Raw genomic sequence first — 19378 nt, forward strand, 5'->3', positions numbered from 1 at the left:
TATAAGGTAGGTAGATAAGGGTTTCTATTTGTGTTACCCCAAACCAGTCAGTTCTGGTGGATTAGTCCAGGGTGGGGATCCCTGAAGGGGGGGGTGTAAGGGTGAGATGCGGGGCATTCAGATAACGAGGGCGGGTGGGATTCCTCCATAATAATCTGGTACCCGACGGCATGTACTGATGTAACGACTGCTTACATAAGGAGCGGGATATCTCTTATCTCAATCACCACCTTACAAGCCAGGGGTCAGGGGGGAGGCGCGGGATTCCCACTGGAAATTAGACATTTTCCTGGTTTCTACAAGACATTTCCTGCAATTCAATTCCCATTTGTCAATCATATTTTTTTTGTTACTTAAATAGTTATTTTTTATAATTTATTTTTATAAAAAAAAATATATATATATTTTTTAAATAATAAAAAAAAATCAAGAAACCTTCTGCATAACCCGGATATTCTGCGTTAATATACATTTTATATTTTATACTGGGAGCGATCCGTCATCCTTTGCTTTGTTGAAATGTGGATTTATTCCCTCGTTCCAGGCTCCAGTGCGTCTGCCAGCACAACACATGCGGACCGTCCTGCGACAGCTGCTGTCCGGGGTACCACCAGTTACCATGGAAACCAGCCACCATGGATAATGCCAACGAATGCGAACGTAAGTATCGGCACTTCCTTGACAGTCCCCCTAGGCAAAGAGTTAAAGGGGGCTCCGGAGACCACCTCTGGCACTGAATGGAGGGGCTGTCTCGGTTTACGGTCACCTCTTTTTAATTTTACGCACATGTCTCTCATCCGGCAGCCGTTCCATCCGCGTGCCTCGTTCTCACTGGTCTCCGCTGACCCGGAAAGTGTTTTAAAGATTAGATTTCCCTCATTTTTTGGTCAAAATGCTGTGACGCGCTGTTTATTGGTCGCGTGGAGTCGTTTACACATTTATCTGTAGACGTTACCACCTTCCACCATTCTTTCCTCATACCCCATACTGCGAAACTACTGACGGTCAACCTCAAATATCTTCTAGTGAAAAAATGGTGGCCGTGGTAGATAATGGTCAACCTCAAAGCATAAGAACCGTTGTACGTAACCTGTACACCTTCTCCGCGTATGTTCTGGCCACCGTTTAGTCGTGCTCGGGGTTGAGGGATGCACGCGACTTTCAGACAAACTATTGGTTCCGACTTAACATAACTAAAGATACCAGAAGTTCTGGTAGATAGAAGGACCACCTAGTAAAATCTCTAACCTGTCATCCTTTGCCAGCGTGTAACTGTAACGGACATGCGCATGACTGTTACTACGACGCGGACGTCGACCAACGCAGAGCCAGCATGAATCGCCAAGGACAGTACCTGGGAGGAGGCGTCTGCGTAGATTGCCAGGTAAATATTTTATTTACGTGTATCTAGCATCATGTTCTTACTTTGAGGGACCCCTGCATCAATGTGGCCGTAATCGTTACATTATTAAAGCTGTTGGAAATGCATCTCTTTGGTAAACCTTCATGCTCCTGCGCCGCTCTCCTCTCCTCACTTCTTCAGGCTTCCTGAATCCTTGCCGTTAACATTCACTTTTTCTCTCTCTCTGAATAAACTTTCATGCTTTCAGCTTGCTCTCAAAACAGGTGAGATTGTGGTTCATATAAACCGTAACCTTCTTACCGGTAACGTTTTCACGTCATTCCTTGGCGCATCGTTAAGTGTTCTTTGTCAGTCTTTGCAAAATGATTCTGTAATGATTGCCTTCTCTTTCCAGCACAACACAGATGGCGTTAACTGTGAACGTTGTCGATTAGGATACTACAAATCTCCTGACCACCCGACCGATTCTCCTTATACCTGCCAGAGTAAGTACCATCCATCCAACCCTATGGATACAGTCTGCAGTATTACATCGCAGTCCCACCCAACTGACTCTTCCTCTACGGTCCAGAGTAATTCCCACCCGGCTGACTATTCCTCTACGGTCCAGAGTAAGTCCCACCCGACTGACTCTTCCTCTACGGTCCAGAGAAAGTCCTACCCGACTGACTCTTCCTATATGGTCCAGAGTAAGTCCCACCCGACTGACTTTTCCTCTACGGTCCAGAGTGAGTCCCACCCGAATGACTCTTCCTCTACGGTCCAGAATGAGTCCCACCCGACTGACTCTTCCTCTACGGTCCAGACTAAGTCCTACCCGACTGACTGTCCCTTTACCTGCCGGTGTAAGCCTCACTCGACCAGCTGTCCCTATGCAGTAAGTCTTGCTGAGTAAAAAATATAATGAGAACTTCTTGGATTATGCAGAATGAGTTCCTTCTCACTTTTATGATCTCTGTTTATTGTGATTGACTGCCCCCAAATCAGGACTCGCTGTGACCGCAAACAACCTGACCGATTACGTTTGGCATCCCTGCTGTTTTGTTATCTCACTGTTGACCTGAAGTTTGTGAAATGTTTGTTTTCCCCAAATTGCTCCGCTGATCCTCTGCCTTTTCTACGCAGGGTGTAAGTGTGAGTCGGAGTACATGGACGGGACGTGCGAGGATCTGACGGGAAGGTGTTACTGCAAACCCAACTACACCGGAGAGGACTGCAGGTCATGCGCTGAAGGATACACGGACTTCCCGGAGTGTTACCGTAAGGCTGTCCCCGGCTTGGCAGTGACTATTAGTCGTTTCACGTGGATTCTTTGAAGCAGATTTTTTGCAGTTTGCTTTATTGTGTCTGTGAGTGCTGTGAGTTGTGTGAGTATGTGGGTGCTGTAAATTTGTCTGAATGATATGAGTTGTGTTCATGAATACCTGTCAGTGTGGTCACTTGCGTGAGTGCATGTCTAGGAGCTATGTTCTTTAGTGTGTGTCTGCGAGTGATGTCTCGGAGCATGAATGTGAGTTATGTCCTTGCGTGAGTGCTGTGCCTTGTGTGAGTGCTTGTTGGAGTGTTGCGAGTTGTGTGAGTGCTGAAAATATATTTTTATGTATTTAAGCCTCAAATACCTGAGGGGTGGGTTATTCTATGGAGTACCAGGGGCATTTATGTATTTATGGCCCCAGATAAGTGTCAACTGCCCCCTGTATTAGTTTTGTTCCTACTTCACGTGATTATATTTGAGACATGTGAGACACGCATAGGACACGCATGTCACAGCATTATCACTCTGTTCTCTCTCTCTTTCCCCAGCTGTCCCTGACGCTCCGAGCGGGAACACCGGGGAACAAATTCTTCCAGCTGGAGAGATCATTAGTAAGAAAAAAATTCATTTTTTGTATTAAAAAGTAAACTTTCGGACCATCCAGGCATTAGAGGAAATATATAAACGGCTGTAACTGTTACTGATACTGTTAGACATGCCGATCTGGTCATTGCCTCCGTTTCTTCTCAGACTGCGATTGCTACGTTGCCGGGACCGCTGGAAACGCCTGCCGCAAGGACCCTGTTATAGGAGCTTGTGTCTGCAAACCCAATTTCCGGGGGGAAGCTTGTGATATGTGTGCTCCGCGGTACTTTGGCCCCAACTGCCAAGGTGAGTCTAGAACGTCTCCGGCTGTTGGAACCGATTCTGGAATCTGATCCGGAAGAGGAGCAAAGCCTCGTCTCGCTCGGTCTTTTTAATTCATCAGCCATCTCCTCTGCACTTCTCTGCTTCGCTTTCCGTCTCTTACTTTCCGTCTGTCTGTTGCTTTCAGGACCCGTTAGGATTAACCCCTCGCCTCTCTCTGTTTTGCAGAATGCTCGTGCACCGGACCTGGCGTGTACGACGGCAGCTGTGACAAGGACAGCGGGCAGTGTGTGTGTCGGGACGGCTTCGAAGGGTTCTACTGTGATGGATGTTCTCCCGGCTTCTTTAATTATCCCCTCTGCCAACGTGAGTGCCTCCAAATAGTGCCGTTTCGCAGTCAGGAGTTCATGTTTTTTTGGCGTTCTGTTGATTCGTATTCATGGGGGCAGAACGTTACGAATGTCTCCTCCAGCTTCGTGGCCTCTGTACCGTCGGACACGTTTGTCCCGTCGGAAGCTTTTACGCTCCCGTTTTTGTGTCTTCGCAGTGTGCGGCTGCAGCCCCGACGGCACGCTACCAGAAGGCTGCGACGCCAACGGCCGCTGCTTTTGCAAACCCGAGTACGACGGTCCACGGTGTGAGCAGTGCATCGTGGGATATTACTCTTACCCCCATTGCCAAGGTACGTGAACGCATCCCGGCGTAAGAAGAATATTTGGGATTCTTTATATTAAGGGATTATCTTCGCTGGAGCCGGAAACCCCTCCAAGTGACTCTGGTGTTCAGAGGGTTAATTTGTTCTCCACATGGGGCAGAAATTGCCACAGAATATTTACATGGCAGACCCGACAAGGGCCTTTTGTGTTCTTTTGTTTCTTGAGACCAAATCTTAACCGTTTCGTTCCCCTGCAGCGTGTTCCTGCGACCCTCGAGGTTCTGTGGATAATAACTGCACCCCGACAGGTCATTGCCGTTGCCACCCCAGTTACGTGGGACCCACCTGCAATCAGTGCGCGCCTGGATTTTATGGCTTCCCAAGCTGCACACGTGAGTGTCTGGGGGCAATGAGAGTTTTTAGGATAATAATCTTTTTTGACGATGATGCTCGCGTTTGTGCAAACGACCAAATGGCGCTCACTCATTTCCTACTTCGTTCGTTCCGTGGCTGCTGCGGAATTAGTGTCTGGTAGTTGAGAACCCCTTGCTTCTGTCTGACTGTCTTTTTCTCGTGTCTGCAGCTTGTCACTGTTCTCAGGAGGGGTCTCTGCACAGCGTGTGCGACCCCCTGAGTGGGCAGTGTCGGTGCCGCCACGGAGTCGCTGGCCTGAAGTGTGACACATGCGCAATCGGAACGTACGGCTTCCCCAAGTGTGAAGGTATCGGCTGTTCTTCTACTTATGAGGGTAGATCGTGGTCCAAACACCTCCTTAGAATACAATAAGGAACACATATTGTCTGGGAGAACCTACTTACTCCCCGTCTATAGCCCCACGGGACCCGGCCCTGCTTCCGAATGCTATACGGGCTTGTTCTGCATCGTTCCAGCCTGTTTAAAGTTCTTTCGTGGCGCTATTACTATTCCCCATTACTATTTTTGGGGGAAGCCCTTTAAGTCATTGACTCTTGTGTTGGACGTTAACAATCCCCTTGTCTTTTCAGTGGGTCCTTGTAACCCTTCAGGCTCATCGTCCGTAAGCACGAATCCTTCAGAGGTGAGTTCAGGTGATCACCCACAAAAAATGCTGTTGTGTGATTATCTTTATGGGTCCCCGTAGTGTTACCACCTTTTCTGTAAGGTTACTCTACGCATCTACTGCTGAAAAACCCACAAAAGCTCTAGTTTAGCTCACAGATTACCCAGCACAGCAGACATGGGGTTAATGCTAGGTGGAGGAAGTAGAAGGGGCTCTTGGTGAGCATCCGAGCCATTGCTGACTTTGCAGTAGTGTAGTCCTGACATGCGGGTGAAGACATGAGGGGAATGATCAAGCAGGCGCCCGATGGAGGGTCACGGAGATGGAGCAGCTGCTTTCATGGAGCAAGGAGAGGAATGCACTTACATGGAGGCATCGGGTGACAAGTGTCATCGAGAAAAGGTGGAGATCCGAGAGGGGTAGAGAGGGCTTATTAAAGCATGACCTCATAGCTGCCCCGTCAGTGAAGGGGTTACAGACAGATACGACATGGTCCTTTAAAGGTGTGATGAGAGGGTAATCATGCAGTGGGAGGGGAACAGCCGTCTGTGAAGGTTTGGTGGCAGATGTCCCACGGATGAAACTGAAATGCTCCTCTGCTTGTCCCCTGTCCCGGGGGAGATATGCAGAAGGCTTGGAAGGTCCTGCCCACAGTTCTCCTGCTCTGTCTTGTTCCTCAGGGGTCCTGTGAGTGTCGGGAACACGTGGAAGGGGCATCGTGTGAAAAATGCAAACCCCTCTATTGGAACCTGGTTCCCGAAAACCCGCAGGGCTGCACAAGTAAGAAAATCCATACTGACAGCTGGTTCCGCTCTGTGCACGGGAAATATAGACCCTCAAACTCGTTCTGAATCATTGTGTGTTCTGTGCAGGATGTCGCTGTGGATTCGAAGGCACAATAAACGGGGTGGAGGAATGCCAGCAGGTGAGTGGCTAGCGATTCTCCCGAGGCTGAAAATACAATAATTTAATGGAATGATTGCCGTATTATAATCTGGAGGTAAATTAAGATAAATCTCTCTGTGCTCTCAATATGAAACATTCAAGACAAGACAGATCTTTGGCATTCTCTACTGGATAGATTGCAGCAATTCTCTCCAGACATGTGGATGCGGGGGGGGGGGGGGGGTTGTGATAGGAGATGACCTGAAAGATTTATGATGTCGTATATATGAGGGAAACGTTAAAGTTGTTCCTGTACGGACAGTTAATGAGGTTATTTCGGGTAATGAACTTCCAGCAGGAGGTGGCATATCTCCACCATGGTATGGAGGATCCAGGGCCTGCCACATATCGACCAACAATAGGATAATTCAGTTAAACGCTAAATGTTTGCATCATTTTTCACTTTGTAAATGTTTTTTGGTGAATGTACGTGATCAGGTGACCGGTCAGTGCTTCTGCAAACCCAACATCTGCAGCCGTAACTGCAACCGATGCAAGGAAGGATTTTACAACCTGGAGCCAAACAGTTACTTTGGGTGTCAGGGTGAGTGGGGGTGACTTCTCCTGTGGGTGTTGGGGTGAGTGGGGGTGACTTCTCCTGTGGGTGTTGGGCTGAGTCGGGTGTCTTCTCCTCCGGTGGGTGTCTGGATAAGTTGGGGTGTCTTCTCCTCCTGTGGGTGTCGGAGTGAATGGGGTGTCTTTTCTCCTTGAAGAGTAGTAAGTAGTGGAGATGATGATTAGGATACTCTGTTCCAATGTAATATTGGCTCACAAACTGGACTATGGGGTCTTCTCTCTATGACTCTAAATAGTGGATGTGGGGTCTCTGTCCTCTCTGTGATCTGGGTGTGGGCTCTCTGTCCTCTCTGTGACTCTATACACTGGATGTGGGGTCTCCAGCCCCCTCTGTGACTCTCTTCACACTTGATGTTAGTGCTTTCCCTACTTCTTTTCTTTACCCGTCTCAGTTTGTGGTCCTGGGGATGTAGGGAACGGATGTGGTTTGGTTTCCATGGGGTGATGAATTCTCTTCTAATTAGATAGTTGGAAAATCCCCTTAATACCCTGTTGGGAGAGTGGTTGGTTTCCTCTGCGTGCCAACACTAATCTCTCTATAAATATCCTGCCTTCCCGCATATCACCGTTTAACAAGCAGGTGTTTGTTGTCGGCAGGGTGCCAGTGTGACATTGGTGGCTCCATTGGCTTGGCGTGCCACGAGAAGAACGGTGACTGCCAATGCCGGGATAATGTGGAAGGTCCACGATGTAACCAGTGAGTGTCAGTGCGGAAAATAAAAAGACCTGCAACTAAACACGTATCTGATTCCTATCATCCTAAACCATGCACAATAATGTCTAATCCTGAACGAGGAACAAATACATGTTTTTCTTTTCCCACAACAGACCCACACATGGCTTTTTCTTCCCTGACCTCCATCACCTGAAGTACGAGGTGGAAGACGGGGTGGCTGCTGATGGAAGACCGGTTCGTTTTGGCTACAACCCACTGGAATTTGAGAATTTCAGCTGGCGAGGATATGCCCAAATGTCCCCCATACAGGTAAACTGCGTCGGCTGCAGGCAGTATGGAGTTTGCCGGGACTAATAGCTTCACTAAATGTATATTTCTAAGGCCGTCGTAGAGATATTTTTAATTCTAAATTTTGAGTAATTGGTTACATGTGGCACAGACATGCCTTCCATGCTCTGTTAAAAACGACATTCTTCTTTTCGCAGCCCAAGGTTGTGTTGACCATCAACGTCACCTCGCCTGACCTCTTCAGAGTTGTCCTACGATACGTGAACCGCGGATCGGACAGCGTGACGGGAAAAGTGTCATTCAGGGAGGACAGAAAGTCCAACGCTTGTGCAAACTGTAAGATCGTCTGTATGCCCCATGTTTTAAACCACCATAAGCAATTGAATGCGTCATTATAACATTGAAGGGGAGAAGGAAATAGGAATGTCCAAGGTGCAGACCATGATAAATGTTGCTCGCCGGGGAAACATTACTCCTAGAGTTTAATTACGTGCCCGCAGTATTTAGTTCCTACAAAGTGGCCTTTACGTCTCAAGGGACAGGACTCTTTAAAGTCAAGAGAGAGAGACAAAAATACACACAGCTCTTAAGCATGGTATAAGTACCCAGCAGGGTCTGTCTGCGTCTCTTCCCACCAGTAGCTCTGAAACCCAACCCAACGGCTTGTGTAGCAAAGGTTGAATGAAGCCAAAGGGTAATTAAAGGCCAGCTGTCACCAATAAACAAGTTATTTCCATGTGAAACCTTTTATTTTACATTTTTTGTCTGTATTCTGTATCGAAAGTTTTGATACAGGTTGGGGGAACACATTTCTCCTCGCATTCCTCACTTCCTGCTGCACCCTGTCTTATAAGAAATCATCAGGAAGTGCTCATAAGAAGGTGTAAAGGATAACTCATTCCCCCAGCTTACTCAGCATGATATAATTTCAAGTTTTGTGCAAATTGATTCATATACAGTAGAAATTAATTACTAAATGCCCTGTATATCGTAGCAATTTATACTTTAGCTACTTTCTGTCTACCCCTTGACTGTGGGGAAGGACTATGCTGATGACCCTCAAGAGGTTGGAATTTACAATCAACTTCCATACGCTTCTCCCGACACAGGCTCTGAGCAAAGCAAAACAATAACTTTCCCTCCGAGTCCCGAACCATCCTTCGTCACGGTCCCACAAGGCAGCTTTGGGGAGCCTTTTGTCCTGAACCCCAACATGTGGTCGGTGACGATTGAGGTGGAAGATGTTCTCCTGGTGAGTTGCTGATTCGCTGACCTGTAGCAAAGCATCTGCCTGTCCATGTCCTCACCTCTTTGTCTCCTCTCACAGGACTATCTGGTTCTCCTACCCAGCGCATACTACGAAGCCCCGATTCTGCAGATGAAAGTCACCGAGCCTTGTACCTACCTGCCCGCAGCAGAGCAGAGCTCTCAGAAGTAAGAAATCTTTGTACCAAAGTACAAAGTTATATTATACCCAGCATGACATAGGGGCTACTGCCTATGGATCTCTGTAACTTCATTCTGCGTTGTCTCTTTCAGCTGCCTCATGTACAAATACCTCTCCCTGGATGGATTTCCATCTTCTAAAGCAAGTGAGGGGATTTGCCACTTGGATAACAATCTGCCAAGACCTTGCCAAGCTGAGCAGATCACTCCCCGTCACCCGCCCATGGTGATGTGCTATGGAAGTGACGTAAGTATCACGGCGGTTAAAAAGGAAGTACAAACTGGGGCATTTTTCATGGGCTGTATTTGTAGCCATTTTTTTGGACCATGCTATGATAAATGTACTCAATTTGGGTCTGTACATCATCGCAGCAACACTAACCATGAGTGCGCCCCATGCGTTCCAGGTTGATGTCCAGTTCCGCATGCCGGTCCCTCACCCGGGCAGGTATGTGCTTCTTGTGGAATATTCCAACGAGGAAGACATCCAGAACGTTAGTATTGTGGTCAACTCGGCCCAGCGTCCTCCCCAGCACGCGACTTTTACTTTCTACCCCTGCAAATTCAGGTCAGTCCCGAAGGAGCCTACATAGAGAAGAATGCTGCCCTGTGTAGAAGAACGCAGGTATTCATCCGTTTTTGGTTTCTTTTTTCTTCAGTTTTCTGTGCCGCGGGGTGGCTTTAGATTCTCTTCACAGAGCGGCCATTTTTGACCTCAGCACCGAAGCCAACATCCGCTTTACGGCAGATCGGACGCGATTCCATCTGGTGAGTTTTCGGTCTCTTTCTCTTCATGTCGTTACGTAGACCACTTAATATTGACATCTCCTCTCGTCCCTAGGCAAAGATCTACCTGATCCCAAGGGATCAGTTTACCATGGAATACATTGAGCCGCGAGTTCATTGCATCTCAGCTCACGGGTCCTTCTCTCCAAGCAGGTAAAGCTGCGGCACATACGCTGATTTCAGTCCTTTTGTTTTACTTGTGGTTCCTTATTCCTCTTCTGTTTGGCCGTAGTGGGTCCTGCGTTCCCTCAAGGTTCCAGAAACCTTCGCAGTCGGTGGTCCTCGCAGGGGGGAACGTTGGCTCAGTTCCGTCCAATGTTCCTCTGTCTCAGGGATTCCTCACAACCTCAGCAGATGGTCAAAAGGTCCATCCTTCACCAGGCCATCTGCCACCTACAGCTGTAGATGCCACCAAGCTAGTCCGTCTGCAAAGTCCACAGGTGGGTGTTTAAGTGGACAGTGGAATTAAAAATATAGATACAGAAATGTTTTGTTTTACTCAATGAATTGGATAATCGACTCATTTCTCTCCCTTGTTTTTGGAATTCAGTTGGTGGTGGGATATAATGGCCGTGTTCAGTCCCAGGGTCGTTATGCCATTGTGATTCACTATTATCAGCCATCTCACCCAACCTTTACTATTGAGGTGCTTGTCCATGGGGGCCGCGTCTGGCAAGGTGAGGAACCTCCCTACTTCCTTGTTTGCAGTTGTCGGAAGAATGAGTGTTTTTTATTATTATTTACAGAGTGATTAATTGTATCTGCCTTGTTCGCTCCATTCCACGTAATGTGTTAGCCAAAACAATTCAACTGGAGACCATTGGTTTGTGATCACACTAGTGACAAGTGTTTGTAGAATTAGAGAGACCTCAGAGGTCTCTTCATCTTGCATATCAAGAAGGTTGTCTCTCCTCCTGGGACAATTTGAAATTTGATTGTATAATAAAGCTGTCATTTTTCACTTTCAGGTTCAGCTAATGCCACATATTGCCCCCACGGTTATGGCTGCCGCAGCTTGGTGGTATCTGAGGATCAGGTTGTTCTGGACATGTCTGATAACGACCTGACTGTGACCGTCCGCATCCCGGACGGGAAGATAATCTGGCTGGTGAGTTTTCATGCCGCGTTTCATGCCACATTTGGTGTCGTTGGAGCGATAATCCATTGTGCGAACCTCTCGTCTTGCCTTTTGTTTTTTGTTTAGGAATATGTTTTGGTGATTCCAGAGGACAGTTACAGCTCCAGCTATCTGGTGGAGGAACCTCTGGACAAATCTTACAGTTTTATCAGTCGGTGCGGAGCCAACAGTTTCCAGAGCAGGTAAGACAGTTATTAAGTACTTTGCAGAACCATATTTTTGCCCACCTGGAGCTTCTCAATATTTAGAGGCTACCCCCAGATTCAGGTCCTTGCTGTAGTCATTAAGCCAGGTCCCCCCATACTGCTGTCCCTACTGCAGATAGATAAGGCTCCGTGGACAGTCTCGCTCCATGGCGGGTTCATATTTTGGCCTCAAAGGATGCTTCTGAGTTGAACCTTTCCATCTTCTCTCTCCAGCCCGGCACCCTCAAAATTTTGCCGAGACGCGGCTATCTCGCTGTCTCTTTTCTACAATAATGGCGCCCAGCCTTGCAACTGCCATGAAGTTGGAGCCCTGGGCACGGCTTGTGAACCGTACGGGGGACAGTGCTCGTGTCGACCCCATATGATTGGAAGAGATTGTTCGCGGTGCGCCACAGGATACTGGGGATTCCCTAACTGCCGACGTGAGTATAATAATAATACCCCGCGGGTCTGTCACGCGCTGGCTGTGCAACTTCTTCTAAGGTTCTCCAGTCTGCACGGAATGGATGGCAAATTTTCAGGGCTATTGGTAACGGAATGTGTTGCGTTTCATTGAGTTTCTGTAGGTTCTTTATACCCCGTGTCTGACTTTGTGTGTCTCTCTCCGCTCCAGCCTGCGAGTGCGGCTCTCGTCTGTGCGAAGAAGTCACCGGACAGTGCATCTGCCCCCCTCGCACCATCAAGCCAGAGTGCACGGCGTGCCAGCCGCAGACATTTGGATGCCATGCTTTGATTGGCTGCGAGGAGTGCGACTGCTCCAAGGTCGGGTTACAGAACACGACAGAGCCGGGATGCGACGTCGGGACCGGGCAGTGCACGTGAGTGAGGCCATAGGTAGCGGGGTCTCGGATTCATAGACTTGGGGGCCAATTTATTTGATAGTGCTTAGAGCTCTCAGCACATGCAGAACAGTCACAGAAAGTACGTCTTGCGTTTTACAGAAAACAGGTAAAAGGCACTGTGTAGAGACACAGAAACTAGATATCTAACGATGATTTGGAATAAATCCTGTGGTTTTCTCCTTCTGTATTCTCCGGATAACCTTTTTCCAGATAAAAAAAGTTTACCGATATCTGTTGTCATTTTATAGATAATCATTTTACAGTTTCCTAGACTTATAAACAAGGCTGATTGGTAATAAAAGTCTTGGGTTATGTACTAAGGTCGTGTGAGGCCAACATAACTTTTTATGAGTTGGGAGTTACTGCGTCCCTCCAATAGATTGCTTCGCAATTCAATAGATGTCTAACCTCATTAAAACTGGAGCATAACCCACAGGACCCATTACAGCTGTAAAGTAATGGGTTAAAAAGGGACTATTAAACACCTATTTGAGAATGACCTAGTCCTTCATGCCGCCCCAGAGGGCCACACGCCACGTGTTTTTTTTTGTTGTTGTGACATATCGAGAATGATTTTAAGGGAAGGATGACAAAATACAATGTATCAATTGTTGGATCGGAAGCAAATGGTCTTTAAACATTTTCTTATTAAGTAAAAAAACAAAAATGTCTGGAGCCTTTTCCCCTTTCCCGTTTATGTAGGTGTAAAGAAAACATCATGGGTAGAAGGTGTGAGAAATGTGCCACTGGTTATTATGGATACCCCAACTGCAAGCCTTGTGACTGTAACAGGTCGGGCACAGAGCCCAGTGTTTGCGACCCCATCTCTGGCCAGTGTCACTGCAAGGTGAGTGAAGATCTGGAGAACTTATTGAATGGGAACCGTGGCTCAACGTGGACATTGGTTACCTCGTTCCTCCTGTGGGAGCCAACATCCAGAGCAGGATGTTTGGTGTGGATCCATCCTCCCAGGTGAATACTAGTTTTACAAGCTAAAAAAATCCTACTTTACAGGAAAACGTAGAGGGTACGACCTGTGACCGCTGCCGCCTGGGGACCTTCTACTTGGACCCTGAAAATCCCAAGGGCTGCACCAGATGTTTCTGTTTTGGGGCCACCGATCGATGCCACACAGCATCAAAATATCGAGCAGAGGTAGGTTCACCCTTTGGTCTCAAGCTAACCTTTAGGTCTGTGGGGACCTGATATATTGACCTTAATTTATCTCTTCACCCTGCACAGTTCAGTGACATGAATGGCTGGGTCCTGATAGGTGGAGATCGTCAAGAAGTGGAGACCTCTGTGCAGCTGAATGAGGGTCTTGTTGAGGCGGATCTTTCAGATGTTCCTGATGTGTATCAGGAGTTTTATTGGATTTCCCCATCTTCTTACCTCGGTGACCGGGTATGTGTCTTCCTAATACCTGCTTAACAGCCCGATCCTTCCTTTCTCTTGGTTTGATTCTCAATCTTCTAACAAGCCATTCAAAACATAACGGTGTTTACATAAAACTGCATTTTTATTGTTGCACAGGTGTCCTCCTATGGCGGGCTGCTCCGATATGAGCTTCACTCTGAGGCACTCAGAGGCGACCCTCTCTATGTCCCTGTGGAAAGACGGGCCGATGTCATTTTAAAGGTATGATGTTCCAATATGAGCCACTGGAGTCACACAGATACGCTGTTCTAATGCATAGTGAACATCAAGCACTGACTCTATGATTTCGTTATTCTGCAGGGTAACCAAATGACTATCGCCTTCCTGGAGGCCAAGTACCCAGCGCCAGGGGAGAACCACCAAGGACAAGTACATCTCCTGGAGGTGAGTGATGAGCAGGAGGCCAGTGGGAAGACTGAAAAGGATAAGTATTAATATTTTAATGGTCCATTACTTTCTCTTCTAATTCCCATTCTTTCCTATTTGACACCTTGCAGGGTAACTTCATTCACACACAGACTTACAACCCGGTATCTCGTGAAGACCTGATGATGGTTCTAGCCAATCTAGAGCAGCTCCAGGTTCGAGCCCTGAACTCCCAGTCTTCTTCTGCTGTGTCTTTGAGAAGAGTTGTCCTGGAGATTGGACAAGGGACGAGTGGTAGAGATCGAGCCAACAATGTAGAGCTCTGCATGTGCCCAGCCAACTATAGAGGGGACTCCTGCCAGGTACTGCACTCCATGACTGGGTCATCAGTGGGGCGTTCATTGAGACCCATCTAATGCAATGTATAAGTTTCCAACATTTGCAGTTTCTATAATATGAAGCTGCCCCCTAGCTTTTGGAATTCTGTCCTTGGTTGGCCAAACATAAATCTTCCATGATCTTTCATGGTTTCTTCTCCAGGAATGTGCTCCTGGATTCTACAGAGACACCAAAGGCTTATTCTTGGGAAAATGTGTCCCGTGTAACTGCAGTGGACATTCTGACCAGTGTTTGCCTGGCACCGGAGGCTGCGTGGTAAGTTACGTTGAGTTGAGTCGCAACAATATGGTGGGACGACGGGAAATCAGCCAGACATCCCTGATTCCGCTCTTTATCCGCTCTAGAAATGCCAGCACAATACAGAGGGAGAGCGGTGTGAGAGATGCAAGGAAGGATTTGTTGCTAACCGAACAGCAGACGGATCCCTGCAGTGTATTGCTTGCCCGTGTCCCTTGTCTGTGCACTCGAACAAGTGAGTGGAAACCCAGCAGTTAAGACCGAATTCATAACAATGACACAGAATGAAACACAGAATGAAAGATCCAATACTATAAAAACTGTTAAAACAACAATTAATTTGGTCCAGGCCCCGCCATGTCACTGCTTTCCTTTCTCTCCCTTTCTCTTGTGGTCTCTACATCGTTGAGTGAAGTTGAATGCTAAGTTATAATATCATACCCCGGCTCTGCAATTCTGCTTACCCCAAGAGCAGCCCTGGCCCTACAGATGGGGTATAAATATCCTGCAGTGTGACTCTTTAAATATGTCCGGTGTGCTGTTTAATAGCGCATGTTCCTACATTTTAATTGCCCCAGCTATCCAAGAGCCCCTAGCCATGACACTATGTTCTGGATAGACCCGCTTTACCGACGCGTTTCTCACTTGTAGCTTTGCCATCGGATGCGTCCAGAGAGGCTTCGCCACCCAGTGTCTGTGTAAACCGGGCTACGCGGGCGCCAGCTGCGAGCGGTAAGTCGTTCATACACAGAAAATTAAGTCTTTATCACAAAAAAGTAAATTTCCCCCGAGTCATGAGATCAAACTATATCGTAAAAGTGATTTTCGCAGAAGTTTAACGTTAAATGGAAAGGAGTATTTTGCTAAATTTATCATTTCTTTATTTATGAATTAAAACTTCATTTAATAAGTAAAAGTTTTGGTGCCTCAAGACTCCGTTAACGCTTTCTGTTCCTTCCTGATAGCTGCGCACCTGGTTACTATGGCAACCCTATGGTGATTGGGAGCTCATGCCGGCCGTGCGAGTGCAACGGGAACACAGATTCCAACATGCTGTTTAGCGACTGTGACCCGCTCTCCGGCGCGTGCTCCAACTGCATGTTCAATACCGCGGGGCCGCGCTGCGAGGTGTGTGCGCCCGGTTACCACGGAGACGCCATCGCCGCCAAAAACTGCACCAGTAAGAACCTAAAGCATTATGCCTTCACTGTGTAATGGCGTGGACGGAGGCGATAATAATTCTATAGGGGGTCCTGCTTTGTGCTATGTATAGGTTTTTATACGCTTTCCCCCTGTTTGCTTGCAGAATGCGATTGTTCTGCTTGTGGGACGGAGTCATGTGACCCACGGACAGGAAGATGTCGGTGCAAACCCGGCGTGACCGGCGCACGCTGCGACCACTGTGAGGTAATCATGGTTGGAGGACGTGCATTTTGCGCAATTTGTTAATCCAAACAATGTGTTTATTGACAATACTAACAAGAGGTAAAGCCAGTACCTGGTTACCACCTGGACCAGAGAGCTTACAGTCTAGAGGCGTCAGTAATGATTGCTACCCCTTTTCCTTCACTGTTTCACAATCATTTCTTTATAAACCCCCTTTTTTAGCCTGGTTACTACGGCTTCGATGGGTGTAATGGATGCCAGAGATGTGGCTGTGGTGCCGGCTCAGCCGATACGACTTGTGACGCTGGAACTGGTCAATGTCGGTGCCTCCCAGGGGTCACCGGTCCTCGGTGCCAGCAGTGTGCCCCTGGATACTGGGGCTTCGGTCCTAGCGGATGCCTAAGTAAGTAGTATTCCCAGACACTTCCCTGGGCAGTTCATTTCTGTGCTTTGGCACATCCAGTTGGTATGTCGAAGGTCCAAGCCTCTCCCCTCACCCTAGTCCTTTACTCCGATTGTCCATGTACCCTACCATGGTGCTCAACCCAACCGCCATATTTTGTTGCTGTAGGGGTGTCTAGAACCTTGCTATTGCATGGGTAAAGCTTCTTACTCCAGGAGGAACGTTGCATAGCATTCAGTAATATTGCATGATGCTTTTTAGAATGCAGCTGTAAAGGGGGCTCCTGTGACCCCCGGTCCGGAGAATGCCAGTGCAGCGACGGGCTTACAGGGAAGCAGTGTGACACCTGCAGCCGCCCGCACGAGATCCCCGTCGTTCATGAGTCAGAGACCATGAAATGCGAACGTAAGTACCGGGTTTGGTTATCATTGACGTAACGTTTCCGGTTAGGGCTCATATTAACATGAAAGGGTTGATGAGTCTGATTGACATAACATTTGTTGCTTTGTTGCTTTATTGAAGTCTTATGGTTTCCTGACATAGAAGTAGCTCAGATTTTATTAGTGGGGATGATGTAGAGGGTCCACAATGGAACCTGTGGCACATGGGTTTGATCCCTGACATTTGTAGAAAATGGTGACCTCTGGGAACTCCTACAAGTTTGAATTCCACATATGGCAAGTAAAGACGGACCTCGACTTTCTGTATGATACGGGAAGTGAAGAGGTTGGCCATCACTTCCGTCTTCTTATTCACCAACAAGTATCATTTTCACCAAACTGTCCACCCTCTCTATTTCATGGTTGCGTTTTGGAGTATTGTTAGGAAATCTTTCAGCTGTCCATAATGGTCCATCACTGATCCCCACTTTCTCCAGCTTGTGATAGTTGTGTGGTGACCCTGTTGGAAGACCTACAGAGAATGGGAGATTTTCTACCCATTGTCCGGGACCAGCTCACCAATCTGAGTGTAAGCTCCATCGCATGGACCCGACTCGGAAGCCTCAACAATTCCATCGCCAACATCACGGTAAATGGGAAAAACCAGCACCCAACACCAACCTCCTGTTCACCCCCTTATCTAAAGAGTAATGTTTTCAGACATTGTCTAATATTCTAAAGTTTTAAATGTGTCTTCTACAATTATATGTGTGTCTTTCTTTCCCAGGACCTGTGGCTTCAGTATCAGGGCCAGGTTAATGGAATAAAAGATAAAGCCGATGATCTGGAAGATGACAGCATTAGCCTTTCTCAGGATCTTGATGCTTTGCAAGACAAGGTGAGAGTTCTTCTTTCTGACTCCTCCTGTAGGTGGCAGGGATGATAAGTGTTCCCTCTTCACGTTACTTAAATATTTGGTAAAACTAATTCCATGGTTTTCTTTTACAGATGAATATGACCAAAAAAACAGCCAATGTCGTGCAAATAGCAACGAAAGCTACCAACCAAAAGGCCAAAGATCTTAAAAGCAAAGTGAAGTCTCTCCATAATATATCTCTGGGTAAGAAGCTCCAACAGATTGGAACGTTCTCTCTGTATGAGGCCCAATGATCACAGTCGCTGGCATAAACCTCTCAATAACTACTTTAATGTTAGACATTATGCACCAAAAAAACATCCATTCCAAACAGGGTCTGTAATTCTCAATTCTCAACCTTTCTTTCTTTCTTTCTTTTTTTCTTTTTTTCTTATGTAGCTTAATCGCAGAAACATTTTGAAACAAAGTAGCAAAGCGCTTGATTAAATTGTGAGAAAGTACACAAAGTGCAAAGATGTAATTAAACTATATATATATATATATATAATATATACATATATATAATGTTAGAGGCTATGGCAATGGCCGTATTTGTGGGCGGAGTCTGTAGTACTACTTAACCCCCTACAGCTCACCCTCAGGTGCTATGCGTTGAGTCAGGGTCACGCATTTCCCCCACCCACCCTCTCCTTATATTAATTCTCATTACTTGGGTATGCCCTCTTTTTGGCGTACCGTCCATCAAGATCATGGCACACCTCAGATCTTGTAGGTAGGCGTTTCGTCAGTCTCACTATTCTCGTTCATCACACTAATGTCCCAGACTCCGTACACAAATATATATATATATTTTTATATATATATATATATATATATTTATTATATAATAGAACATTTCTTATAAACTTTGCTCTTGCTGTAAGAATTATCTAGAGGATCTTAAATTTACCTGTTTTTGACTCAGGGTTGATCGATCAGCTGAAGCGAATCGGACAGTCGAACAGTAGCAACGTGACCTCCACGGAAGAGTTTATACGAATCATTATGGAGGTGGAGTCCATGATGAGAGAGATGAGAGCAAAAGATTTCAAACACCCCTCGGACTTGGCTGAGAAGGAGCTCGATTTGGCCAGAAAACGTATGTAATTCCATCAATACATGATGTTTTTGGTTGTTTATGTTGGGTCAGAACCAATGTTGTAGAAGCTTTAGAGATACTTCCGGCTTCAGAGATCTCCCATTCCTGAGATTTATAATTAAATATATTTTGCAGCAGGAATTCTAATAAATGCAAAAGCCTTTATGGATATTGACCTGCTTCTCTCTCATCTGCTTGGTCAGTGCTGGATCGGGTTAAGGCCGAGCTGGTAAAAACTCTTCAGACCAACCAGGAGCTGCTGAGTGAGACCAAGAGGCGCCTGGACACTTACAACTCCGAGGTGATGGATCTAAGAGATTCTCTGAATGAGGCGGTCAATAAAACCCGTCAGACTGAAGACCTCAACACCCTTAACCAGAATAACCTGGAGGAGAACACAGTAAGAGCAGAGCCATGTAGCTCGGATTAAGCACTTGTTAATTAGGCAATGCTTTTTCTTCATATATCCCACCATATCTCCTTGTATCGAGCAGCTGAAAATCAACGACCTCCAGAAGCAGCACAGAGAGATGGTTGCGGCTTTGAAGATGGCGGAAGATTCTCTGGTCCAGGTCTCCGATCTCCTGCAGATGATTGAAAACCTAAAGGAGGTAAGGGAAGACTTCAGATGAGGTGTTACAGTCTCAGTGGCATTCAAAGAGCACCCGGTGTG

General features: G+C 46.9%; 1 protein-coding gene across 1 annotated transcript in view; it reads left to right on the forward strand.

The window, feature by feature from the left end:
- Positions 1 to 19378, forward strand: part of LOC149279259 (laminin subunit alpha-5-like) — a 47877-nt gene that overhangs the window by 16222 nt on the left and 12277 nt on the right. The window contains exons 7-54 of the mRNA XM_089501380.1: positions 545 to 660; positions 1266 to 1384; positions 1758 to 1848; positions 2489 to 2623; positions 3167 to 3229; positions 3369 to 3509; positions 3714 to 3851; positions 4033 to 4167; positions 4398 to 4532; positions 4724 to 4861; positions 5145 to 5197; positions 5860 to 5959; positions 6052 to 6104; positions 6563 to 6668; positions 7298 to 7397; positions 7529 to 7685; positions 7862 to 8000; positions 8774 to 8916; positions 8992 to 9098; positions 9204 to 9357; positions 9518 to 9678; positions 9770 to 9878; positions 9952 to 10049; positions 10129 to 10336; positions 10447 to 10573; positions 10865 to 11004; positions 11101 to 11216; positions 11454 to 11662; positions 11854 to 12058; positions 12785 to 12929; positions 13097 to 13237; positions 13325 to 13486; positions 13616 to 13720; positions 13820 to 13903; positions 14017 to 14247; positions 14426 to 14539; positions 14629 to 14756; positions 15173 to 15253; positions 15487 to 15701; positions 15828 to 15928; positions 16130 to 16310; positions 16572 to 16715; positions 17188 to 17339; positions 17478 to 17588; positions 17699 to 17810; positions 18532 to 18705; positions 18909 to 19105; positions 19197 to 19316. Coding sequence (XP_089357506.1) covers positions 545 to 660; positions 1266 to 1384; positions 1758 to 1848; positions 2489 to 2623; positions 3167 to 3229; positions 3369 to 3509; positions 3714 to 3851; positions 4033 to 4167; positions 4398 to 4532; positions 4724 to 4861; positions 5145 to 5197; positions 5860 to 5959; positions 6052 to 6104; positions 6563 to 6668; positions 7298 to 7397; positions 7529 to 7685; positions 7862 to 8000; positions 8774 to 8916; positions 8992 to 9098; positions 9204 to 9357; positions 9518 to 9678; positions 9770 to 9878; positions 9952 to 10049; positions 10129 to 10336; positions 10447 to 10573; positions 10865 to 11004; positions 11101 to 11216; positions 11454 to 11662; positions 11854 to 12058; positions 12785 to 12929; positions 13097 to 13237; positions 13325 to 13486; positions 13616 to 13720; positions 13820 to 13903; positions 14017 to 14247; positions 14426 to 14539; positions 14629 to 14756; positions 15173 to 15253; positions 15487 to 15701; positions 15828 to 15928; positions 16130 to 16310; positions 16572 to 16715; positions 17188 to 17339; positions 17478 to 17588; positions 17699 to 17810; positions 18532 to 18705; positions 18909 to 19105; positions 19197 to 19316 — 6394 coding nt within the window. The remainder of the gene's footprint in view (positions 1 to 544; positions 661 to 1265; positions 1385 to 1757; positions 1849 to 2488; positions 2624 to 3166; positions 3230 to 3368; positions 3510 to 3713; positions 3852 to 4032; positions 4168 to 4397; positions 4533 to 4723; positions 4862 to 5144; positions 5198 to 5859; positions 5960 to 6051; positions 6105 to 6562; positions 6669 to 7297; positions 7398 to 7528; positions 7686 to 7861; positions 8001 to 8773; positions 8917 to 8991; positions 9099 to 9203; positions 9358 to 9517; positions 9679 to 9769; positions 9879 to 9951; positions 10050 to 10128; positions 10337 to 10446; positions 10574 to 10864; positions 11005 to 11100; positions 11217 to 11453; positions 11663 to 11853; positions 12059 to 12784; positions 12930 to 13096; positions 13238 to 13324; positions 13487 to 13615; positions 13721 to 13819; positions 13904 to 14016; positions 14248 to 14425; positions 14540 to 14628; positions 14757 to 15172; positions 15254 to 15486; positions 15702 to 15827; positions 15929 to 16129; positions 16311 to 16571; positions 16716 to 17187; positions 17340 to 17477; positions 17589 to 17698; positions 17811 to 18531; positions 18706 to 18908; positions 19106 to 19196; positions 19317 to 19378) is intronic.

The sequence above is a fragment of the Sceloporus occidentalis genome, unplaced genomic scaffold (assembly GCF_023333645.1).
Source record: "Sceloporus occidentalis isolate IW3139 unplaced genomic scaffold, rSceOcc1.0.p SCAF_173, whole genome shotgun sequence".
Classification (NCBI taxonomy): Eukaryota; Metazoa; Chordata; class Lepidosauria; order Squamata; family Phrynosomatidae; genus Sceloporus; species Sceloporus occidentalis.